This window comes from Oryzias latipes, chromosome 24 (genome assembly GCF_002234675.1).
Source record: "Oryzias latipes chromosome 24, ASM223467v1".
Taxonomy (NCBI): Eukaryota; Metazoa; Chordata; class Actinopteri; order Beloniformes; family Adrianichthyidae; genus Oryzias; species Oryzias latipes.
Window position 1 is genome coordinate 17,742,784 of NC_019882.2, and position 23,994 is coordinate 17,766,777.

The 23,994-nt window shown below is 39.5% G+C and overlaps 1 protein-coding gene across 3 annotated transcripts; it reads left to right on the plus strand.

Annotated features, from left to right (window-relative positions):
- The first annotated feature begins 2,689 nt into the window (after positions 1-2,689).
- Positions 2,690-23,994, plus strand: LOC101173427 (kinesin-like protein KIF3C). Of its 3 annotated transcripts, none has more exons than XM_011491981.3 (10): positions 2,690-3,000; positions 3,199-4,593; positions 16,009-16,110; positions 16,199-16,321; positions 18,508-18,626; positions 19,595-19,711; positions 19,836-19,944; positions 20,492-20,637; positions 22,622-22,696; positions 22,781-23,994. In XM_011491981.3, exons 2-10 carry the CDS (start codon positions 3,208-3,210, stop codon positions 22,788-22,790), a joined length of 2,187 nt encoding a protein of 728 aa, XP_011490283.1. In that variant the 5' UTR covers positions 2,690-3,000; positions 3,199-3,207; the 3' UTR covers positions 22,791-23,994. The 3 variants fall into 3 exon arrangements, with proteins under 3 accessions (XP_011490283.1, XP_020570108.1, XP_011490282.1); XM_020714449.2 differs by having other exon boundaries at positions 2,690-2,928; XM_011491980.3 differs by having other exon boundaries at positions 2,690-4,593.

The following is a 23,994-nucleotide window of genomic DNA, read 5'->3' on the forward strand; positions in this document are numbered from 1 at the left end:
CATAACGTTTAGTTTATGTGCTATGAACTGTTTACTTTTGTGTGTAGTTATGCAGAAAATGTGTTTCAGCAGGAGCTTATCGATAAATAGGATCTGTCTGTTCAGAGCTTTGAGGTCTACCTTGATGTTGATGCTTGTGAAGCTGCAGAGGCAGGTAGGGACCGGCAATAAAGTGTAGAAACACGGACCGGACAAACATCAGCAGTTTCTCAGCAATTAACCATAAATAATCTCAAAAGCATCACAGGTACTCACTATTGTTACAACAAACTCCACAGAAATCCCTAATATCATCACTGTTTCTCTGAGAATCAACCAGCATGTTCGAGCGATGCAAGTTGTAGACGAGTCCTTCTCTCCTTTCAAAGTATGTTGAAACACAGAAAAAAAAATCGATAAAACATTGTATCAAAAGACCAAAATATTTTCTTGAAAAACTTATATTGAAAAATGAAAATCAGAAATCTTTAAAAATGAAAATAATAATTTAAAAAAAAATGTCAAAATTTAATACTTCTTCAACTGTTTGCTCTACAGTGTTTGTGGAGAAAGCCAAGAAGAACAGAGCAGACTGTTGATAAGGTGACAAACACAAAAACAAATGGCATCATCTGTGACACGGACACTTTGGGGCTTTTCAACTTTTAATTGCCGCTCATCTTCTAGTTTTCATGAGCAGATGAAGTTAGAACCCAGCCTATTTGTAGTCCTTTGCTTTTCTAGTTCTTAAAAAATTAGAACAAAAAACACGGAAAAGATTAACACATAGATCATCCGTTTTATTCAATGCAACATACTTCCATACCGATGTAAAACTTTAAGTGTAACTTTAAAAAGCAAGTTTTTTTCAATATTTCTAGTTATGAAAACATACTACAGTCCCTGATATGACTTTTAACAACTGCATGACAGTCTTTAAAAATGAACGCCTTCTATTTCAATAAATCTTTTATTTTGAATTGATTCCAGTTATTCTATATCACAAATTAGGATTTTTTGTAATTTTTTTAATATGACTTATAACTGCAACTTGTGAAATATTCCACATACTGATCAAGTTTGAACATATATAGTAGGCTTGCACAAGAAATTGCAACATTATCAGCATTGTGAGATCAGCCAGTGCAAAACCCAGAAGAACCCAGACCCACTTTTCTTAAGAATAAAATTATTTTACCACAAACCAGGTGAACCAAATAATCCATTTCAAATCTTTTCCTTTTACACTGATGTTAGCATGGGTTCTCATGGATTAAATCTTTGCACGCATGCAAAATCTTAGGTCAGCTAGAAGTATTTAACAAATTAAACTGAGCCCTTTACACATTTGACAAATCAGATGGAGCCCTGAGATGCCCATCTCTCAAGTTGATGTTTGTCATTTGGATTTTAATTGAAGTCATGTTGACTTTTATTTAAATAAAACTGTTGCAGTCAAGTGGAAATAATGTATTCTTTTGTTTTTGTTCATGTATCACAAGTCATGTCGTCATTGAAATACTTATCAGTGGTATCGCACATCGCGGGTTTTCTTCACATTATGCAGGCCTAACATACTTCAAACAGACTTTACGAAGTGAGAAATAAAGCTATTTTGACCAAAATAGACAATAATATTCTTTGTTGTGTCCTAGGAAAATTTTATCTCATTAAAAAAAAGGTTTCTTTTTAAATAAAAGTGACAGGGCGGCACTTTTGAACAGTATTTGGTGACATTGGAACAATATAGGTCAAATGATGAGAATATTCCACACTTATCCACCAGGGGGTGCTCTTTTAACACATTTCAGTAAATTTAGAGAGAAAAAAACAAAAAAAAATCTGTTTTTTCCTATCATTGCGAATTGGCTCTTGAAAATAAATAGATTATTTAAAAAGGGTGTTTTCTTGGTGGGGGAGGGGGATAGTTTTTTTAATTTTCAAATTCCTATAGGTCTACTGTCGCTGCTTTCCTCTGTTTATCTAAACACCATGAACTGTTGAAAAGCAATAATCAAAAGAAATTCCCAGACTTTCAAAGATTTTGTGTGTGGTAATCAAATCGAGAAGTACATATCTTCTAGATAATTTTGGATTGTTTCCAGAGTGCTGAAACAAGTGTTTAACATGTGAATAACTTCTTAGATGTTCTGGAGATTTTTGGCTTTGAAAATCATACAATTGAACCTTTTTTTCTTTTTTTTTGTGGTCAGCAGTCCCTTTACATCTTAATTAGTTTGATTTTAGATTGCTTTTACATCATGCCTTCCTATTTACCCCCAATCAAATGTTTTTTTTGTTATAATCTTTTCCAGTTCAAGATTGTTTTTATCTTCTTTAAGTAACATCTCTTTATGTCCATGAGGAGTTCATATGCCGAGGAAACAAAAAAATAAATTTCGCTGTTGTTTTAAATATATTTATGTCACTGAATTTATGAGATAGCTCTGCATATAAATATAGGTACATTTTAAATTCGGGCCACACTAGATTAACCTGGATCAAATTAGATGTAAATTAAATGAATTGGACTCACTGGACTTTGTAGTTTAGAGTTTAAATAATTTTTAATTTTTTTTAATTCAATTTTCTATCAGACCTAAATGTTAATCTTAAGGATTTACATTTTAAAGATGATTTTAACACAGAAGAAAATCTAAACACTGAAATAGTGACAGATTTGTTTGACTCAATTTCCCATGATCCTTTGCTCGGCTCTGCAGTGATGTGGGGTGTGGCGGTTGAATGACCGTTTGCGCGTGTGTTTTTGCGTGCAGGAGCGGATCCAGTTAGGAGCATCTCGGAGCAGCAGAGAACCGGGAGATACGGAGAACCAGGAGCGGCGCTTCTGCCGGATGAGAGGAGTGCGAGACGGGAGGACGACGCGTCAACACACCCTGTCTCTACCGGCTGTGTGGGATTCTCATATTTACGGACAGGAGCCGAGCGGTAGGAGCTGACCGTTAGGAGCTGAACGAGGCGTTGAGGGATTCCGAGCATCCGTCTAATGGGAAAATTACCGTCAGTGATCTTACTATGCTTTAATGGACTGCATATCATCCTGCTTTTATGTTTAGATTCTGCATTAACCCAGAGTAGTAACGCTGAAGAATACATGAAAATGACAGAGCACTGAGATTCTGCATTTAAGTGACTACAGAGGTTGTTGCCTTCATCGAGAAGATATAATCTGGATTTCTGTCTCATGTCATAACACAGAAGCCTACCATGTCAAAAAACAAGAGCAGTGAGTCAGTGAAGGTGGTTGTACGATGCCGTCCATTGAACCGGAAAGAGGAGTCCTCTGGGCCTGTGGGGGGGATTGTGCAGATGGATCTGCGGCTCGGACAGGTGATCCTCAGAAACCCCCGCGCCTCACCAAGCGAGCCCCAGAAAACCTTCACATTTGATGCGGTCTATGACGGAAACTCTAAACAGCGAGACCTGTACGACGAAAGTGTGCGGCCGCTGATAGATTCAGTCCTGGCGGGGTTCAATGGTACCATCTTCGCCTATGGACAAACCGGAACTGGGAAGACCTACACTATGCAGGGAGCCTGGCTGGACCCAGAAAAACGAGGTGTAATTCCTAACGCCTTCGACCACATCTTCACACACATCTCCCGCTCCCAGTCGGACAAGCAGTACCTGGTCCGGGCCTCCTACCTTGAGATCTACCGAGAGGAGATTCGTGACCTCCTTGATCCAAACCACAGCACTACCAGAGGCCTGGATCTCAGGGAGAGTCCAGAGACAGGGGTGTATGTTCAGGATCTCACATCATGTGTCTGCAAGAGCATTAAAGAGATTGAGGAGGTGATGAACGTAGGCAATCAGACGAGGGTAGTTGGAGCAACGGACATGAACGAGCATTCATCCAGGTCTCACGCCTTGTTCTTGATCACGGTTGAGTGCAGCCAGCCTGGTCCAGATGGAAGAAAACATATTAGAGTAGGGCGCCTGAACCTGGTGGACTTGGCCGGGAGTGAACGCCAAGCCAAGACCGGTGTCCACGGAGAGCGCTTGAAGGAGGCTGCCAAGATAAACCTGTCGTTGTCAGCTCTTGGGAACGTCATTTCAGCTTTAGCAGATGGACGCAGTGGACATGTTCCCTACAGGGACTCGAAGCTGACTCGACTCCTGCAGGACTCTTTGGGCGGGAATGCCAAGACTGTCATGGTCGCCACACTTGGCCCAGCCCCTGCACACTACGATGAGACACTTACCACGCTCCGGTACGCCAACCGTGCCAAGAACATTCAAAACCAACCCAAAGTAAACGAGGACCCCAAAGACGCTCTGCTGCGCGAGTTCCAGAAGGAGATCGCTCGCCTCAAGGCTCAGCTCAACCACAGGAGGTGGAGGAGCAAACAGAAGAAGGAGCAGGTGGATGGTGAGGACTGGGGCAGAGACAGTGATGAAGAAATGGAGGATGAGGAAGAGGCGGTGGAGACGGAGACAGATGATTACGTGAAGCTGGAGGAGCAACGCCTGGAGAGGGAGAAGGAGGCCATCACAGAGGACCAGTTCCTGCTGGTTGAGGAGAAACAGAAACTACTGGGAGATCTGAGGAAGGAGCAGGAAGCCACGGAGCAGCTGACTGCAAAGTACAAGGTAAGTCCAGACAAAGGCTTGGAACTTCATGAGTTTCCGGGTCCATGTGCTTGAGCTCAGGTGAAGATTGATGGCATGACGATGGTGCTGGGAGGTGGTGCTTATCGTGAAAAGAAAGCTTCGTCAGTGCATTTCTACGGTGGCCCTGAAGTGCGAATAACACTAACAAATCACACAACGCAAAAGCATAATAAAGATCGCAACAAAAATTAAAAAAGTAAAACAAATATTAAAAAAACAACAAAATAAAATCCAGGTGATGATACCCAGAATCGTTCGTGCCAAGCACCTTTCAATTCAATTTTATTTGTATATCCCAAATTCACAACAGTCGTCTCGATGGGCTTCGTATAGGTAATTGAAAAAGTTACACATAAAATCAAAAGGATCATGAATACATAGATTTCAATAGGAAAATACTATATTGAAATAACAAACTGACTAAACTAAACTGGACATCCCTGCCCTTAGACCCTCCTTCGCGGTAAGGAAAAACTCGTTTTTAGGAACAGACTGTGCTTATATTTATAGTAAGGCATAGTTGATCCTTTTTAACCTGCGAGTCAATAACAATTGCTCCCTCCTGAAACCAACCTCTAGTGGTCGTTTGAGGAACTGCACCATTTGAGACTTCAAATTTTGGAAGGGAATGAGTCAAACTCTGAGCCAAAGCATTAAAGCATCAAATGTATAATTTTATTAACATAAAAATACATAATGCAGGTAACCTGTGTTTATACAGAACTATCATCCTTGTGAATGTTTCCATTTTGACAATCCATAAATTGTAAACAACATACATTTTTCACCACAAAATGGACTGATATTGTTCAGTAATAGTAATAGTGTTTGTAAAATGATATGTGTACGAAGAGTTTTGACTAGAAAAGGTTCTTGGGTAGCTAGAAGATGTCAGATTTTTTTTGTTCAAAGATAGCAAATATGATATTTGCTTAAAGACCAACTCCAGTGACACCTGTCCTTGGTGTTTTTAACATGTTTTTGTAGCATTTTCCTAACCATGGAGGATATATATATAAAGAAAATTAAGATTAAAACTGCATTTCTGAGTATTTCTCTATGTAAAACGGGAACAGACAACTGTATGCATACTGTATGTACCAACTACAACTGGCAGGCCACAAGCTCTCTGATCCACTCCACTGATGCAGACAAATAGATCCATGAATGTCTTTGTTTTCCTGGTCTGAGCTGGAATCTGGATCTAAACTGTACTGCTGTATCCAATAGCTCCAATATTGCTCACCGTTTTTGTTGCATCTGTAATGTAATGTTGGGGTTGTGAAGGCTGTAAACTAGTGGGAGAGAGTGTGAACTTACTCTGCGCCAACAGTCCCGCCCACAACTCAGAGGTGAATTACTAATGAACTCCTGCTGCTCTGATTTTGACAATGGCTAAAAACGCCACACAGTAGTCATAATTAAAAAAAACACTGGGAACACTTTGAAAATAGATTGAAAGATGATCAGAGTGAGACTTGTAGGTCTTTTTACACAGATGTTTTCACAAAATCTTTCCTCTCCAGGAGAGCTTCTACCTATAAAATCAGTTTTAAATGTCGATTAAATGAATTCAACCCTTGATCTTAACTCTTCCGTCCTGATGCTGATTTATCCTGACTGGAGCTGTGCCCGCTGGAGCTTAAAAGGTCATTCGTCTCTGTGCTGTGTTTACACATTACTGCAGTCAGTCACTGAGTCAAAGCTGCATTAATTACTCACCCTTATTCATATCTGGTCAGTAAGTCACTCATGCAGAGCGACGAAGTCACTGCAGCTGCCAACTTTAGCTGCAGTACCTCAACCAGATTCAGAACATTCATTGTTGCAGGAAGTGACTTCAAAATAAATCCCTTGAGGAGTCTGGGTCTCTGTTGAAGCTGCTGAAATTCATTTTGCTGATATACCAGATGAGTCATTTTTGGATTCAGCATGGCAGCCTGTACATAGGGGATATCTCATCCATAGTATAAATTTAGGTATGTTTGCTTCTATGTTAAAAGTACAATTTGAACCTCATTACTTTAAGAAGAGGTTATCTGATGGTTAACCTTAGAACTCAGTGTCTAAGTGAGTCCAATGGCGGCCCTGGGAAGGACAGTCGAACCATCCAGGGTGTACCCCAGATTTGCTCAATAGTGCCTGGGAAAGGCTCCAGCAGCTCCATAACCCCGAAAGGAATTTAAAAAGATTTTAATGGGATTTAAACCGATTTGAAAAGTAATGAATTGATGGAGTTTATTAGCTTAGGTTTCTATGTTGTTTTGAGAAATTATAGCCCACCCTGCAAAGGACTTGCAACCGGTCCAGGGTGTACCCCAGTTTTGCCCAAAACTGAAAGGGATTACCGGTTATCAGGCTCAGAAAATGAATGGATGTATGGAAATTAGACCCCATGGACAAGTTTTTAAAACAAAACAAATGTGTCCTCGTTCCGCTGTGTTTATCTACAAAGTCTGGATGGTCTAGATATTAAAGGGCCTATATCATGCATCAACATTTTGAACGTTGAAGTGTATTATAATATTCGTTCCTCACAAAAAAACAAACCCTAAGCGGTATTTTGTTCACGCATTTCTCTAAAAACCTGCTCATTTAGCACTAACCCCTACCAACCCACAAAAACTCTTCCAGGAAGAGTCTGCGGTGCCAGCTCCGCCCCCGGGCTAACACACACACACACACACACACACACACTTTCTCCACGGAGCTAGCAGTGATCGGCAAAAACTCTTTCCTTCTTATATGCACAATATGCGCATTCGTCCTTGCCAAATTTAGGATGCTGTTTGTTTTTGTGGGCATAACGAAGACACGCTGCTGAGGCCAACTATAGGTCGATGTCATGAAATGGGCGGCACCCACATAGAGTGAAAGGCGGAGCTTAAGAGATCGAGTCGTCTTACTTCTGCGTTGGAAAATGAGCTATAAAAATAACTCATATTTCATTAAAAAATAGTTATTTTGTGTGTCAAAGGTAATATACATACATGGATATAGTTAACTCTGAAATGCCAAGAAGAGCATGATATAGGCCCTTTAATCCCGTTTTGTGATTGATGGGGAAAGTAACAATCTAACTGGTTAATTCAAAGGAGGGGTATCTTGCTATGCTGAACAAGTGAAACTTTAATTATACGATCTAGGTTGGATATGGGACCTGATTTACTGTTTAATGTTTTTCTCATCCTGCCACAGAAATGTTTTCTCACTCTTAAAAAAACTCTTCACAAATTGTTTCATTGCACGAGCTTGTTTACATTTTTGCTGGTCTGCCAGAGTTTGATTGTCTCTTCATAACATTGTGGATTTTCAGATTATCTACGAGTTTTTGTGTATTTTGTTGAGCAGCTTCTGGTTTGATCCCACAGACCCAAAACGTGTCAAAGTTTTTGCTGCCCATCTGAGTTACATCCTGAGACGTCCTTGACTCAGTCTGCCTTGTATGCTTCTGCCGAGCGATGAGGGGGAACAACTGCCCTCAAAGTGGTAGACAATTCAGGGCAGGAAGTATTTCCTGCCTTTCATTCATTAGCATTTTCAGGAGGAAACTGTGGGGAGAACAAAGTTTATCCAGCAAGAAGCACCATCCTCCTTTTGGAGACGCTAAAAAAAGTTTGTGTCCAACTGTTAAAGTGAATTCCTCCCCCTCACACTCCTTTATGATTCTTCTATTAAGTAAAACACCATAAACATACCCTTATTTCACAGAAAAGCTGCAGTTGTACGGAGCTCAAATATGTGAAGTATTTTTTTGCCAGTTCAAGCCAAGTCTGTCTGCAGAAGCTGCCTCTTCTCTGTGATATAGAGCAGGCAGCAGGTACACCATCATCTCTGATTCAGCGATCCATGTATTTATCCTTCCATCTATCCGTCCATTATCTTCAGTCCATCCTGTTGGTTTGTGTGTTACAATTTGTTTTATTTTCACAACAACAATGTGTCTCTATTTATGTCCATTTCCGGCATCCATTCACTGACAGTAACTAGCATTATCTTCTTTTTCATTACATCCATAAATCCTCTCATTAGTTTTCCTGCTAAGACCTCATCATCTCCAAACCATCTACAGACTTTATTGTTGAAGCATCTTGTCTCTCAGATGCTCTCTTTCCTAAACTTATCTCCCCCCCCCCCAAGATAACATCTGCCTCCGACTCTTCAGTGCTGCTCTCTATAAACAGTGAAACGCTATGGGTTTACCCCTCACTCCACCCATTTGAACATTTTAAAGCACATGTGTCAAGCTCAATTCCCGTGGGCCAGATGTGGCCCGCCATGTCATTTTATGTGGCCCTCGAGAGCATAAAAGTTTCTTAGAATAATTCTTAGAATAAAAATTTTCTTTAGTTTATTACATATTATTTATGTGTAGTTGCTGTAATTATTCAATGTTTGCCTATCTTATGTCTTTATGCAGACAACATGTTACACATGTAATACATATATGTAATATTTTTCTTTATTCACTTGGACAGTTTGATCCTTCCTTAATGGAGCTATGTGGGTTTTAATAAGTGGACAAAAACTAAAAGGATTTATGCTAGACTAACAAGCCACTATGCTGATGTGGCCCTCAGTGAAAATGAGTTTGACACCCCTGCTTTAAAGGGTTTGGCTCCAGTGTTAACGTTCTTTCAACTGCCGAAGCGAGGAAAAGCACTTCACTTGTGTAAACTGTTAAAAGCCGCTCATTTCCACCCTTAGAATCAGCATAGTCAGAATAGATCGTGCAAATGGTTGTAGAGTTGCTGTATGTCAAAGAAGGCGTCGCCTGCGACACCTTTGATGTTAAAGAGTTAACCTGCTCATAAACACGTCTTCACCTTTATTGACTTTAAACACAGAGGAGCTATCAAACCATGCCCAAGTACATTCTACCTAAGATTATGGTTTGTTTGGCTGCGGTGATTGTTCTGTTCCGTTTTCCGGCACGATTAGCCAAACTATGCCGAGAGCTGCTTACATGGGGCAGCATGTTATGTTAGTTGTAGGCCTTCTTTTATTGGATGGTGCACGGTAAACCAAAGGGGGGTTATACCGCCACCTACTGTATGGGGTCAGGAACACAGTAGCACCTGGATTGTGATGGACAGTGTGAGTGTTGCTCTCTGCTTTCAGCACAGTAGGCCACACTGTATTCTTTTCCGTCAAGAGTTTAATTGCCTAAACTATCAACCCTCTTTCTAACCTAGCTTGACTTGATAATGACTCAAAGTTCAATCTGTTTTGCCCTGCAACAGACTGGCGACCTGTTTGGGTGTACTCCGTCTTTGCCCAACAGTATCTGGGATAGGCTCCAGCAACCCCATGACCCCTAAAAGGAATTAAGTGAGTTTGGAAAATGGATGAATGGCTACTCTCTCAACCAATCACAGAGAGGTTGTAAAATATTAAAAAAACAACTATTTGCAGAAACATGTCAGATGATCACACAGTGGAGTTTGTCGTTTTTTGAGTCTGACGCTCAACAAGCAAAGGTCAGACCTCAATTTGTGCAGCGCGTCTGGCGTTTGTTGCTAACTCGTTCCATCTGTCCATGTGCAACTGTTGTATAACATCTGCTCCTACTGTTGTCGGGGTTGATTTAGTCAAGATCCCAGGTTAAGACTGACTTTGAGCTCGTGTCCTGTCACTCCTCGTTTTCCACCTTTTGTTGAGCCTGCAGATCAGCAGACAGGACGGAGGATTGTTGAACATCAGGAAAGTCTTTATGCTGCATGTTTCTCTGATTCTATTGGGTCTGAAACTGTCAGTCCAGTGAAGCCGGAGCAAGCAACTGTTCTCTTTGACCCTCCATTGGACTATTCTTAGACTCCATTTTTCTGGGACAAAACTGGAACATCTCCCTGCATCTCATCAGACGCATTCTTCATTTTCTATTCAGTGATTTTTAAATCACACAAGTTCCTTAAACTGTTCTTGAAAAAAACCAAGGCTACTACAAAATAACATAAGCAAATAAAACAGTAATAAAATGAATGAATTGGATGCAGACACTTCAGCATGTTAGGCTTTCAGGACACACTTTTGCAAAAAAAATAAAAAAATCCAGTTTTCAAATTGAAGAAACATTTTCCAAACTACAAATATAACTAAGTTAGATAATGTAGTTGCAAATTTTTTTTCTCTCCAAAAAACATCCCAGAAAATGCACAAAGAACAGAACTGTGTAATAGTATAAAAATCTAAATCTGAATTTACAAATTTCAACGCAAAATATTTGTCTTAGATCACAAATCTAGCAAGTTGAAGCTTTTTCATAATCAGCTCAGATAAATCTGTGTTGGTTGTGGCCATGCATGCATCCATGCAGTACATGCTGATATATGAAAGCTTGTTTTTTAGTAAGCCTCACATGCACTCACATCCACTCACATGTACTGCTGCATGGAAGGAATAATGGTGTTTCCTGTTTGTACAGCAGCCTTCCTGCCTATCAGAGAAGGAAAGTCAGAAGGAGGTCTCTTTGTGTGGAGGCTGTTAACAGACTGAGCTCCATCTTTCAGCAGAGAGGGCTGCATCAATAAAATATTGATAAATGAAGTCCCAGTGTGTGTCTGTTTAGTCAGCTGACCTGCATTAGCTTCATATTCAACATCAGCCTGAAACGGTTCCATACGTTTTACAATCTAATGTTAACGTTCTGCAGGTTCTGTATAGTTCTGATCTGAATTCTCTTCGTGATTTGCCTTTTATTAACACCACAAAGGAAACATGTTTTAAAAATTCAGCAATGGTCTACTGCTAAGATTAGAAGCTTAGAATGCTTAGAAGTGTGATTTATTGGTTTAAAAAGTGAAATCGGGTCTGTAAAATAAATGAAACACTTTGGTACAAATTTAGCCTCATATTTATAACTAACATGAATATAATTTCTGATTCAACATCTATTTATTTGTCAAAGTTTTATCCAAAAGCAATTTTATTTGGGTTCATGTCCAAATACGTTCTTTTTGATCAACCAAATCTGAAGTGATGTTTCCTACTAATGTCTGAATTTGACTAAACTTGCATCAACCAGTCAGGAATTCAGCTTTGGCCTGTGACATATGGATGATGTGATCAGTGGGTGGAGTCCAAAACTAACATATAGGAGAATCTGATCGCTGCACTTTGTGCTCCTCCAGAATTTTATGACATTTTTCCTATTTGAATGGAAACAATAATATTACAATGATTATTTTTATTTATTTTTCTCCAAGCAAACATTACTGGTGCAACAGAAATGGTGAGCAATATTGTACAGTTTAGAGCTCAGACGGGGAAAACAAAGACGTACATGGATCTATTTGTCTGCAAGCATCATTGATGTCTCCATGGTGAGGCCAGACGTCATCAATAAGCAGTGATTGGTCCAAGTTGGTCAATGTCAATGCTTTTATGGCAACCACTCTCACCAATCAGGACTGAGCTTGTTGGAAGGCCACGCCCCTACCCTGAAAGTGGGCTACCATCAAACATTTTGAACATTGGATGTGAGACCACATCCTTTTATTTATAGCTTAAATAACTTGCGCTACAGAATAAATATCATAAAACAAAGAATTATCAAGAACATGTTAAAAAAGGAATCAGAGAAAGAATGATTATTTTGACAAATAGCTGTTCATTCAAGTCTATGGGATTTTAAGTCTATGGGATCTTTAGACCTTTTGCATACACAAGCACGAAAGTGTGATTTGTTAACGTTAAACTATAAAAACAATACCAATGCTTAAAACAATAATACTGCTTGGAATCAAGTTTCCAACGAGGAAAGTCTTAGAAAAAGCACAAAATCCAAAACGGAAAGGAAACAAGATGGCTGCCACTCAGTGTGAAGGAAGCTCTGCTAGTTTTTTAAAACATGCTGTAATTATTTATTTTAGCAACGATTTGATTTATGTGATAATTTGTGGTCGCCGATCCGATTCATAGTTGATATTTGTTCATTCATGATCCAATTCACTGACCTGAAATCGATTCAGGACATCTTTAGCCCAAAATTCTACAAGTGTGACTCAGACGTTTCCACTTTCCTAATAATCTTCAAGATAATCAAGTGTGAATTAAATCTGTGTACAAACAAACAAGTAATTAGGAATGAATGTCAAATCCATTCACATTTTAGTTTCCTAAAATTCAGCCCACTGTTGTTTTTCCACATCCAAAGAATCCAAAGGGAACATTCTTAGAACATTGTAGCACACTGTATGGTCACATGACTTCATCATTCTGGTTGGTTGGATAAATCAATTCATCGATTATCGTTACACCCCTAATCTTAATTACTGCTACTAAAAATTACGACTTGTCGTATTTCGGGCAGATACTCGCTGCAGTGTTTTACAGGTAACTACCCTAAGGCGGTCCAGTCAATTAACTCACCTGCTCAGCGTCCTATTTAAGCCCAGGTGCGCAGCTGTTCATTCTCTTTCTTACCTTCAGCGCTCATTCTTCGCTCCACCCTCCTCCCCGGCTTCCACCTGTGGGCTCCGTAAAGGGGGTTTTGTTACCCGAAAGTTTTATGGAAATTTCTCATGGAATTGAACGGAGCCTTATGCCAAACGAAAAGATGTGAATGGAAACTTAAAGAATGTGGAAAATTAAGTGTCAAATAAATATTTCTTACTGCAAGAGTTGTCTGACTGAAATGTTGATGAAACTTGTTACAGTACCGGCATAAACAAAAATCTACTGTCACCCCTGCAGATCTGTGAATGTAGACAGCAAAGAAAAGGACAGAGGGTCTGAAACATGTCAGGAAGTGAAAAAAAAAGTCTTGCTTATCTCATTTTGTCAAACTGGATTTCTTTGACGGATCTGTCGGTCAATAGATACAGACACTAAGTGAACAGTAATGAGATCTGAGACTTCCCATCAGGACTGCTGACTCTAAGTTCTGTCCTTCTCTTTCATCCTCTCTTTCTCAGTATTTCTTCTCTTTTACTTTGCAGTTCTTCTATCTCTTTTCAGAAAGCTTTCTGTGTCTGTGCTGCACACACTGGAGCTGTTGTGATCCCATGATATTTATAGCTCATTTGCTCCCAGCAGGCTCTGGGCCTGCTGTGATTGGCTGAATGATGTGGATGAGCCAGCTCAGATCGCAACACGACCCATTCTCCTCATTTTCCCACCAGAAAACGCATCAGTTGCAGCAAAAAGAACTCGAGCGTGCTCTTATGAGCACATGATACACGACAGGAATGGAGGCTTCTGCACAAACATGCACTTTTCCTAAAGCCTTTCAATACCATTTTTCTTTTTCCTTAAGTATCTCTCTAATTTTTCTGAAAGATAAACACAATCTGGTTTCTGCTGATAATAAACCAAACCAAATGCTAGAGAGTGGCTGTCATCATGCATTCGTTGAGGTTTCCACAGAAACCATGCAACTGCTGATTATCAACATATGAATGCAAAGAAGAAGAAAAAGATTAAGAAAGTAAGAAAATCCAAAAGTGAGCGTAGGAATTATCTCAAACAATTGACAACATTACGAGCAATTTTAGTAAATGCAATACAAAGTAAAAGTACTTTCAAAATTATTTTGTTGAAAGCACAAAAAGTAACTGAAGTAAATTGAAACTAAGAAACTGCATAAAAACAAGCATTTGCAGCCGATTTGTTAATAGATGAAAACAAAATGGCTTCAGTTGATTAAATTCACTTTAATTTAGATTTTTGACACACTTTCAGGCTCACAGCGAGACTGCTCATGTTTAATAGAAGCTATAGCCCGAGCATACAGCATTTAATGACCAAAACAAAAAAACAATCGATTTTCCATTTAAACAGGATGTTAGTGAGCAGCCAGGGAGAAGAGAGGCAGGGAGGAAAAACCTCTTTAATGAATCTCACGGACGACAACAGAAAACAATAAGCAGCAGCAAAACAAGGAGTCCCACACAAACACACAAAGACCACTGAAAACAAAGAGGGTCTGTATGTACTGCTTCCTCTCTGAAGGACTCCACTGTCCCCTGCTGCAGTTCAGACCTGCTTTTGTGCTCCTATGAGGACAGCAAATGCTAAATACTGTAAAGAATGCACACATTTGATAAACGCACAATGTCTTTTTAGGATCAGAGCCTGGAATGTGAGCAGCTTTACATCAGGCTGTACTTCCAATGACCGTTTATCTCCATGGGAACAAGATGCTGTAACCGGGCGTTTGCCACACGATCTGCACTTCTTCTTTAGAAGAGATTATAAGTGGAAACATCTCAGCCCTTTTGAAATTTTTATTAAAGATGTAGGTTTTCCTCTTTGTATTTTTTGCTCCTTGCGGCGCTTTGTCGTCACGTTGACGGGAAGCTGCAGCATCGTCAGCGCAAAGTTTGCACTGACTGCAGCTTTTGTGTTCACAGACGCTTGACTGTTCCCACATGAACTCTCTCTGACCTCCAGCAGCTCCTAGGACCAGTTTAGCCCCCGGCCTTTGATCTGTGTCATCTGTCCGATTTGTTCCTATGTGCCTCATCAGCAAAACCCAAAGATCCATGTTTGTCTATGTTGTCCTGGTCCCAGCTGGTATCTAGATCTAAACTGAAGAAAATATCACATCAACAAATCACTGAACACAAAAACGTATTCAATAGAATATCAAAGTAAAACAAATAATAAGAAAACAACATTACATTTTAGAAATCAAAACAAAATACCAACAAATTAAACTGATATTTTTTGGAAAGCAAAAGTAATTTCCAGTGTCAGAATAGAAACATTAAAAAATAAATCACAATAAGAAAATGTAAAAGGTAGGTACTATGGGACATCACTGATTGGATGATGACATTTGTCCATCATTTTAAATGCGAGGAAATTGGCATAAAGCAATGTATTTAAATATCCTTCCATCCATGTACTTAACATAATATATCACTTTCCAGTTCACAGGACTGGTAGAGCCCAACCCGGCTACTGCGGGGCAAAGTCAGGGTACATCCCGGACAGGTCCCCAGCCTGTCGCAGGGCCCACCAATCATAAAACCTTTATTAATTTGCATAAGATGCATTTGAAAAAACTCCAAACGTCATTATCCAATCAGTGATGTCCCGTAGTTCCTACCTTTTCTGGGGAAGGGGTTTTTCCCTGCCAAGAGCCCACAACTCTGAGGTGAATTGCTAATGACCTACTGCTGTTCTGCAGAAACTATGTCCTAGAAAACGACACAGGTTTTTGATTTGGGCCAAAAGTGGTATAATCATAATGAACAGACCACTGGGAACACTTTGAAAGTAGATCAAAAGATGATCAGATTGGGGACTTTGTACTTTTGGAAACTTATTTGTTTTTAGCTCATTCTAAAGTTTGCCTCACCTTTCCAGTTCCTGGAAGTCAGCCTTCTCATCTTACGTTTTGCCAGCTGGTTTCTAAAAACGTACACTGATAATGGGTTCTGTTCTCAGGCGATGGAGAGCAAGCTTCTAGTTGGTGGTAAGAACATCATGGATCACACCAACGAGCAACAGAAGATGCTGGAGGTGAAGAGGCAGGAGATTGCAGAGCAGGTAAAGAAACTGTGCTCACCCTTAAAATCCCTTCTCATGTGCGTTCGAAAACAAAGTCTGCTGTTAAAGATGGACTTTATGTTGTCAGACTCGCAAGGAGAGGGAAATCCAGCAGCAGATGCTGGTCCAGGATGAGGAGACGGTGGAGCTCAGGGAGACGTTCACGTCTCTACAACAGGAAGTTGAGGCAAAGACCAAAAAGCTCAAGAAGGTGGGTCTACTAGCTTTCAAAATAAGTGTGAAGAAACTGGCTCTGCTAGATTGGACTGTATTGATAAAATTATTAGGTCCGTACCCTGTCAATTTCTTGAACACAGAAATGAATGAATAATGACTCAGAGACAATACTTAGCTTCAGTGAAGATTTACTCCGCACAAAAGGCACAGATTTGTACAAAGGGTTACAGACAGATGAACAGGTTACTGCATCAAAGTCCGAACAACGGAGCTCAAAGTCTGAACAAAGAAAACAGGAAAATGGGCTTGGTATATAAGTCCTGCATTTGCATATTCAGAACATCATCCGATGGATGGTGGTGTGAAAAATCCACCCCCAGTTGCAGGCTAGATGTTCGAAGGTCAGAGAGCTTAAAGTGTCAGATCTCTCTGAGGTTATCACAGACATTTAGCAGAGCGCACACACCAGCACACACAAAGATGGAAGGGGAGGATGCTGAAGGAATGTTACGAGACAATAGTCTTGATTGTGCCTTGTAATATAATTTTGAGATGATAATACATAGTGAATCAAAGTTTAAACCATCAGTGTAATAAAAAGTAAAAGTGAGTTTCTAACTATTCTGTTTCTAATTATTCCTAACAATAAAGTAACCTATTTTTTAGAAAAATTACATTCACATTAGATGACAATATTTACATTTACTTTAAATGACCAGTTTCACATAAATTGAACCAAAATGAAGAAGCAGTGTGTGGAAAAGTATTTACTTCCTATGGCTGAGTCCTTGGCTTTATCTCCATTTCATATTATTTTGGAAAAGTTGTGATCTTCGTTTACATAAAGAGTATTTATTCCTAGCAGTGTGAAAAAAGACTAAAATACTGAATGAAAGACCCACTCAGTTGAAAATTGTGTTTTTGGTGTTTATCTTGTTCTTGTGGCATTTTTCTCATGATGGAGGAGATATTTAAAGATAATTAGGCCTAAAATAGCATTTGTGAGTATTTCTTTGTTCAAATCTTGTGAATAAGGATCAGATATTTTCAGAACCAGAATCAGCAGACAACAAAATACTGTTTGAATAAGATAGTATTTGCTACGTAGACAATACTCTCGGCGGGCCACAAAAAAAGAATAAATAGATCCACGTGCGTCTTTGTTTTTATGGTCTGTAAAGCTATGATGAAAATTACAGGCCTCTCCCATCTTTTTAAGTGGGAGAACTTGCACAATCGGTGACTGACTAAATACTTTTTTTCCCCACTGTATGGCAACATAAAAAGTAAAAATAGGGGAAAAAACAGTGAACAAGATCTTTTTCAAAAAGTTATATATCTGCTTTGTTTACTTATGGTCAGCTTAAAATAGTTTGTACAAGAGGCAGCAATGCTAAAATACTAATTTAATACTGAAATACTAATTTAATGCTCAGTTCGCTGGAGAAACTTGAAGATATTTAGAAGACAAAATTAAGTGACCACCACACAAAGCATTATAACAGAAAATGTACGTCTTTCACAGAACATTTTAGGATCATCTATGAAAACTCAACTTTGACAAAACTGTTTTAAAAAATCTAATTACACAATGTTTATTTAAAATACCTAAGTAAAATTCAAAATTTGCTTTAAAAACTTTAAGAGATTTGTAAAGTAGAAGACTAAGGCAAATACTGTATCAAAGTCTGAAAATTTACCATGATAAATTTGTGTTCTAACATATTTCAGACAAAAAAATCTAAATTACACATCTGTTTGACTCCTTTGAGGTCATATGTGTGAGTCCAACAGATGTGTACACATCCTTTCACTCGACTCAGTGACTCGCGTTGTGGTTTGTTTACATGAAAATCTCTATTTTCAGTGTTTTTGTGTTTAAAATATTTGCAGAATGTCGTCCACATTGCAATAAAATGCATCTTCACTGCAGTTTCGGGGTTAAAAGTCAGGCTGAGCGGCTGATTTTCAGGCTGAAGTTATACAGAACAATGTGGGGGCTAAGGGGTGCAGCAGAGAAGTAGAGGAATGAACCAAATTGAGGGTGGGGGGCGGACTTGGCGTGCTCCCATTGGCTGGCCAGCTCTCCAGATACCAGTGCCCCCAGTGCTGTTGCTATGGGCAACCAAGCTGCTGCAATCTGGAGACGAGTGCACCAGCAGATACCCCAAACTGAGAAGCTTGGCTCCTCTCAGCCGCTGACTGTTTGTGTTCCTGCAGCTGTACTCCAAGCTGCAGTGCATCAAGGCGGAAATCAAGGACATGAACGACGAGCATGTGGGGAGCCGGCAGGAGCTGGAGCAGACTCAAAACGAGCTGACCAGAGAGCTCAAGTTCAAGTGAGTCACAACAGCGTCCCGAGGAAGTGCAGGCACCAGCACGTCTCAGCTTCTCGGTTTATCTTCTTCCACCTGCTCTCTCACCTCACACACAGCAGTGTAAATCTGTTCTGTGCAGAGCAGGGGTCCCCAAATCCAGGCCTTGAGGGCCGGTGTCCTGTTTTCCAGAATCACTGCCCTATTTGCTGCTGATTACCTGGATCAGGGGTGTTTAGCCAACAAGGAGCTTCAGTAGCCGGTGGGTTAGAAAACATGTCGGACACTGGCCTGGATTTGGGGGACCCCTGGTGTGGAGGATATTTCTAAACATGAATCCCTCCCAACAACTGCATACCACTGAATGAACTCCTTTTGGTATCTACAGAGGACATTTTGGGCTTTTCAATCATACCAAACGTGAAGGGGTGGGGCTATGGGCTGCCTTTTGTAAAGTGACAAAGTCAGATATTAACAGCAAAACATTCATTCATCTCTTAAACCTGTTTTGTCCCTTTCGGGGTCCCGTAGCCGCTGGAGCCACTCTTGGGCGAAGGCAGGGGACAGTCCACATAAATCACACACTCACACCTAGGAACAATTTAGGGTAATCAATGAACCCCGGAGAAAACCAACGCATGCAGGGAGAGAAACATGCAACGTCCCCCATTCTGTTTCAGGTCCCCCTGGCGGGACTTGAACCGGGGACATTCTTGCTGTGAGGCAAGAGTGCTAACCAGCAATATTTTTGGTTATTTAGCCTGTTTTAGAAGAAAAAAACCAGGTTTCATTTTTCCGATACATATTTTCACATTTTCATTCACGTATTTATAAATGTTACATTCATCAACTAACATTTAGTACCGTAAGCAAACTCAATATTTAGTTTATTCTATTCTTCATAATTCATCTGTTTGTCTCTATGCTGCTCTTTGGTTTGATATTTTTAGGCTGCTGTCTCGCCACATTAAAGCTGCATCATGTCTGCACAGGTATCTCATCATTGAGAATTTTATTCCTCCGGAGGAGAAGAATAAGATCATGAACAGGCTGACCTTCGACCCAGAGGAGGATCAGTGGAATTTCCAGCCTCTCGTTCCCGCTCAGAGGTCGGTGATGCTTTCATGTGATGGTTTTCAGGAGTACGCTCTTCCTCTCTCATCTTTCTCATCTCAAACAGTCTCCCTTAAAGCCATAATTAGTGATTCACTGATGGAACTTCTGCCTTTACAGTAAATTCTCACAGATGAAGAAAAGGCCGACATCTGCAGTCGGATACAAACGACCCATCAGTCAGTATGCTAGGGTTGCCATAGCGATGGGAGCTCATTCCAGATTCAGGGTGAGCTTTTTTTGTAATCAGTGCTATGAAAACATAAATCTGTTTATAGTGGTGAGGTATCTTATTATTTATCAGAGTAAATGTGGAAAATGAATGTTAAGTTAATGTCAAATGTCAAACAAAAATATGTTTTTGCTTCTGCATTGTTCAATTTTTGATCAAATATGTTATCTTTCTTTAAAAAGATGACTACACCTTTTATATTTTTTAATTAATCTTATTCTTTATTTCTTTCCATTTAAGAAAATGTATTTATTTAACATTATTTTAATGGTATTTTCTAAAAAAAAATCTTCACCAAAAGAAAAAATGAATAAAATTAAATTTTACCTGTAAAAAATGTAAAAATCTTTGGATCTATGGTCAAAATAATTGTCTAGTCATCTGCTGATTATGCCACCTTTTATATTAATTAACAAAAAGTGTTCAGTTTATGCTCAAAGAACCATCAATACTAAGAGAAATCCTTAAATGTTTGTTGTAAATTATGAAGAACCTGACTGCTGACAGCTGCTGTGATGTCATGTCTGTGTGCTCTCCTCTGCAGGCGGAAAACATCATGTTTCTGGAGCTGGACATGTGTCCTCCAAACCCGTCCTCCCTGGACTGCTTAGCGGAGGCGGCCACAAACCAAACTCCCTCACAGGAAAACTCTCCCACCAAGAACAGAGACATTCACAAGTCCAGCTCCTGGTGAGCCCGCATGTGGACTTTCACCGCTTTAACGTGGCTTTTAACTCACCTGGAAGCCCTTGATTGAAACTTTTTTAAATGAATCTATGAATGAAAAGAAAACCTGCTTGCAAAGCTGCAGAACAGGCATACATATGTAAATATTTTTGTCATTTTTTTGTCTTGAAGTGGTTTTTACTTCAAAACAATTTAACACAAAAACGATTACATTGAATTATTTTAAAGTTTAGGCACTTTTTTCATACATATTTAGCATTTTCTCCTAGTTTTTTTTATTTAAAGTCTCCATCCGATCATCTTTTGATCTATTGTAAAATCCTTCCCAGTGGTTTTTAAATTATGATGATGTTGTTTTTAGCCCAAAAAGAAAGAAATCTGCCTCATTTTCTAGGACGTAGACTCTGCAGACCAGCAGGAGTTTTTTAGAAAGTCTCCTCTGAGTTGTGGGCGGGGCTGTTGGCCCAGAATAGCCTGCACACATCATTCATTTGTTTACACTTCCTTCCATTAGTTTACAGCCACTCACAACCCCAAGCTAACATATTGGAATCATAAAGTTAAGTTCCAGTTTCCAGCTCAGGCGAGGAGAACGAAGACGTTCATCTATCTATTTGTCTACAAGTGGATGCATCGGAATAGGAGCATTTGTCACACACCTAGGTGTGTGAAACTTGTTCTCAACATCTGGGTCAACTGCAGACACAGCTGTGCACTTGGTGGCTTCACCCCCAAATCCAACCCCTCCATGCTGAGAGTCAAGCAGGGAGGCGTTGGGTCCCATTTCTAGAGTCTTTGGTTTGACTCAGACCTTCCAGTCTAAAGGGGGAAACGTTACCACAAGGCCACTGAACTGCATTTAAAAGAAGAACAACAAACTTTAAAGCAGTCAGAGTCATTTTCTCGTTCTTAAAGAAAAGAAAAAGAACAATGGCCAGTGGTACTGTGTATGTTTTTAAAGGCTTTTGTCTAAAGCAATTTAGCATGACTTGAGTCTTTGTCTTCTCATGAAGCAGCTGCTGTTAACCCAAAGTGTAAACAAGAACCACTTGCAAATTTGTCATTACTCCACTCAATTCTAAAAATGTATATTCTTAAAACTCTCATTTATGAATTTAAAAAACATTTTTTAAACGTAAATATAAATACTAAGCAATTCTTGTAATGAGTCTATGAAGTCAGATTAACTAGAAACATGAAGATCTGATTTAAACTCTTTTTTTTTGTTTCAATATTTGAAATGTTACACTTAACTTAAAAAATCTCAAAGAATTGAGCCCCCCTTGTAACCGATGTGACGTGTACTTTTTTTCAAACGAACTTCAAGAATGACTGTTTGGACAGATTATGACCAGATTAGATAAATGTCAAATGTTAAAACCAATCAGCATGTTGGCTGGAACAGACGTATGGTGAAGCACAGTGGTGGGGTTGTAATGATATGGGTTTCTTGTTGTAATTAAGCTTGGAAATTGAATTATTATGGAGATATTTGACAGAACAGTTGACTTTTATTTATTTGTATTTTGGTAGCGTAAAACAAAAAACAAACAAAAAGTTATCAATTGTTTTGTTAATGTTAGACTTTGTAGCAACAACAACCAGCTACTTTTTTTAAATGAAAGAAACCGAACATTAAAATCAAGTCTATGAAACCTTTTTTTAAATAAGGATTTTTTCTATTTCTTTAATAATTCTGGAAATTGCATGGACAAAGCTGTATTTAATTTAGTTTAGCTCTCATAAAAACTTTTAATTCTTTTCAATTTTCTTTTTTCCGCCCTATCATTAGATACTTTATCTATAACAAGCAGTGTCTGTTATCAGTTTAGTGTTAGTTCATCTCTAAAAGGGATTACTCTGATCTAGCCACACTCAGCCGTCTTAATCTCTTGTCGTCTCCTCTGTAATCTCACTGCTGCCAGATGAGTTTAATCTGTGTTTGAATAGAAATTTAACATCCTTTCACCTCTTCTTCTTCTTTCAGGTGTCAGTCGTCGAAATCAATCCCCTTCTCCTCGTCTAATAACTCTTTGGCAGCGTGTCCTGCTGCACTGGCAAAGTGAAGCTTTATGAAAAATACTTTTTTCATTTGATGATTTTTTTATTATTTATTCATTTTTGCTTTGCATCTTTTTGGTTCTAGAGGCCAGTAATCCCACAAACAACACAAACGCATGGAAGTGAGGTGTTGCGATTAATTTACCTGGCCATCCTTCAATAAAGGAATATTTATCAGCTGTTTGATGACATAAAGGAGATTAATTCATTCTGTGTTTTTGAGATCATCTCTGTCTGATATGCAAGAAAGCCCAGAACAAACAGGGTTCTCCTATGTTTTCCTCGTTGCCATGGCGACAACTCTTACTGGTATGATTGGTTGTTTAAAACAAGAATTGGGATTAACCAAAAAAAAAAAAGTCAAAAAGCAACCAAAACCTGAAGTCTGCAGAGCCTCAAAAACTGTACAGAAAGCCCAGGAAAAGCCAGTCAACAGACTTCTCCTTGCTGTAGAGATGATTCACATTAGTGAGAATGGAAACCCAAAACCAGTGCTAGGATCGACTGACGAAAAAGACAAAAAAAGAGACCGGAAAGCACCACTGACTCAATCCTGGGGTCTGTTGAACCTCTGTTGAACCTGTTGAATCCTCTCTGGAGGAAAAGTCTCCTTTCCTTCACGCTCCTGCATGTTTAAGGCCAGGAGGAGCTTCTGAGTGGAACGACAGGCCTCTTATTCTGAAATTCTCACAGTGTAGAAGCTTTGTACATTTCTCATTCAAGTAGGTCATCGAGTAGGGGTATGGATCTGCGATGGCAGCGGTTTTAAAATCAGCTGCTTGTTCTCGTGAAGTGCTTGAAGACCTGAACAAGAAACGTCATCCACGCCGTTTGGATGGGACCAAAACATCTTTGGAAAAGAAGCCTGCTGGGCTTAGTATGGATTCTTTTGTGGGATATTTCCTGACGGACTTGTTGGAAGTTTAAAGGGTCAAACGGACAAACGCTCATCTGGATTATTGATGGAGCAGATCTGGTGTCCGCTCTGCAGGAACGGCGGTGCGGAGGTTCGGTTACTTTCACTGCAAACTTGAAACCACGTTCCCACTGAAGCTGCTCAGGTCCTCCTGAAGGACTCTCTAAATGTTAGGGGCAGAAAAACCTCAATGTAAAAAAAGGCCACAACACAGCAGTCTGGGAAATGAATCCAGTGAAGAATTCCTGTAAATCTTTCTACCATGTGTTCTGTCAGATGAGTAATTAACTCACAATGATATATAAACACTGGACTGTTTTGTTACGCTTTTTTTAGACTGTATTAATTTGGAGAGACAGAAATAATATTTGCCCAAACAGCTA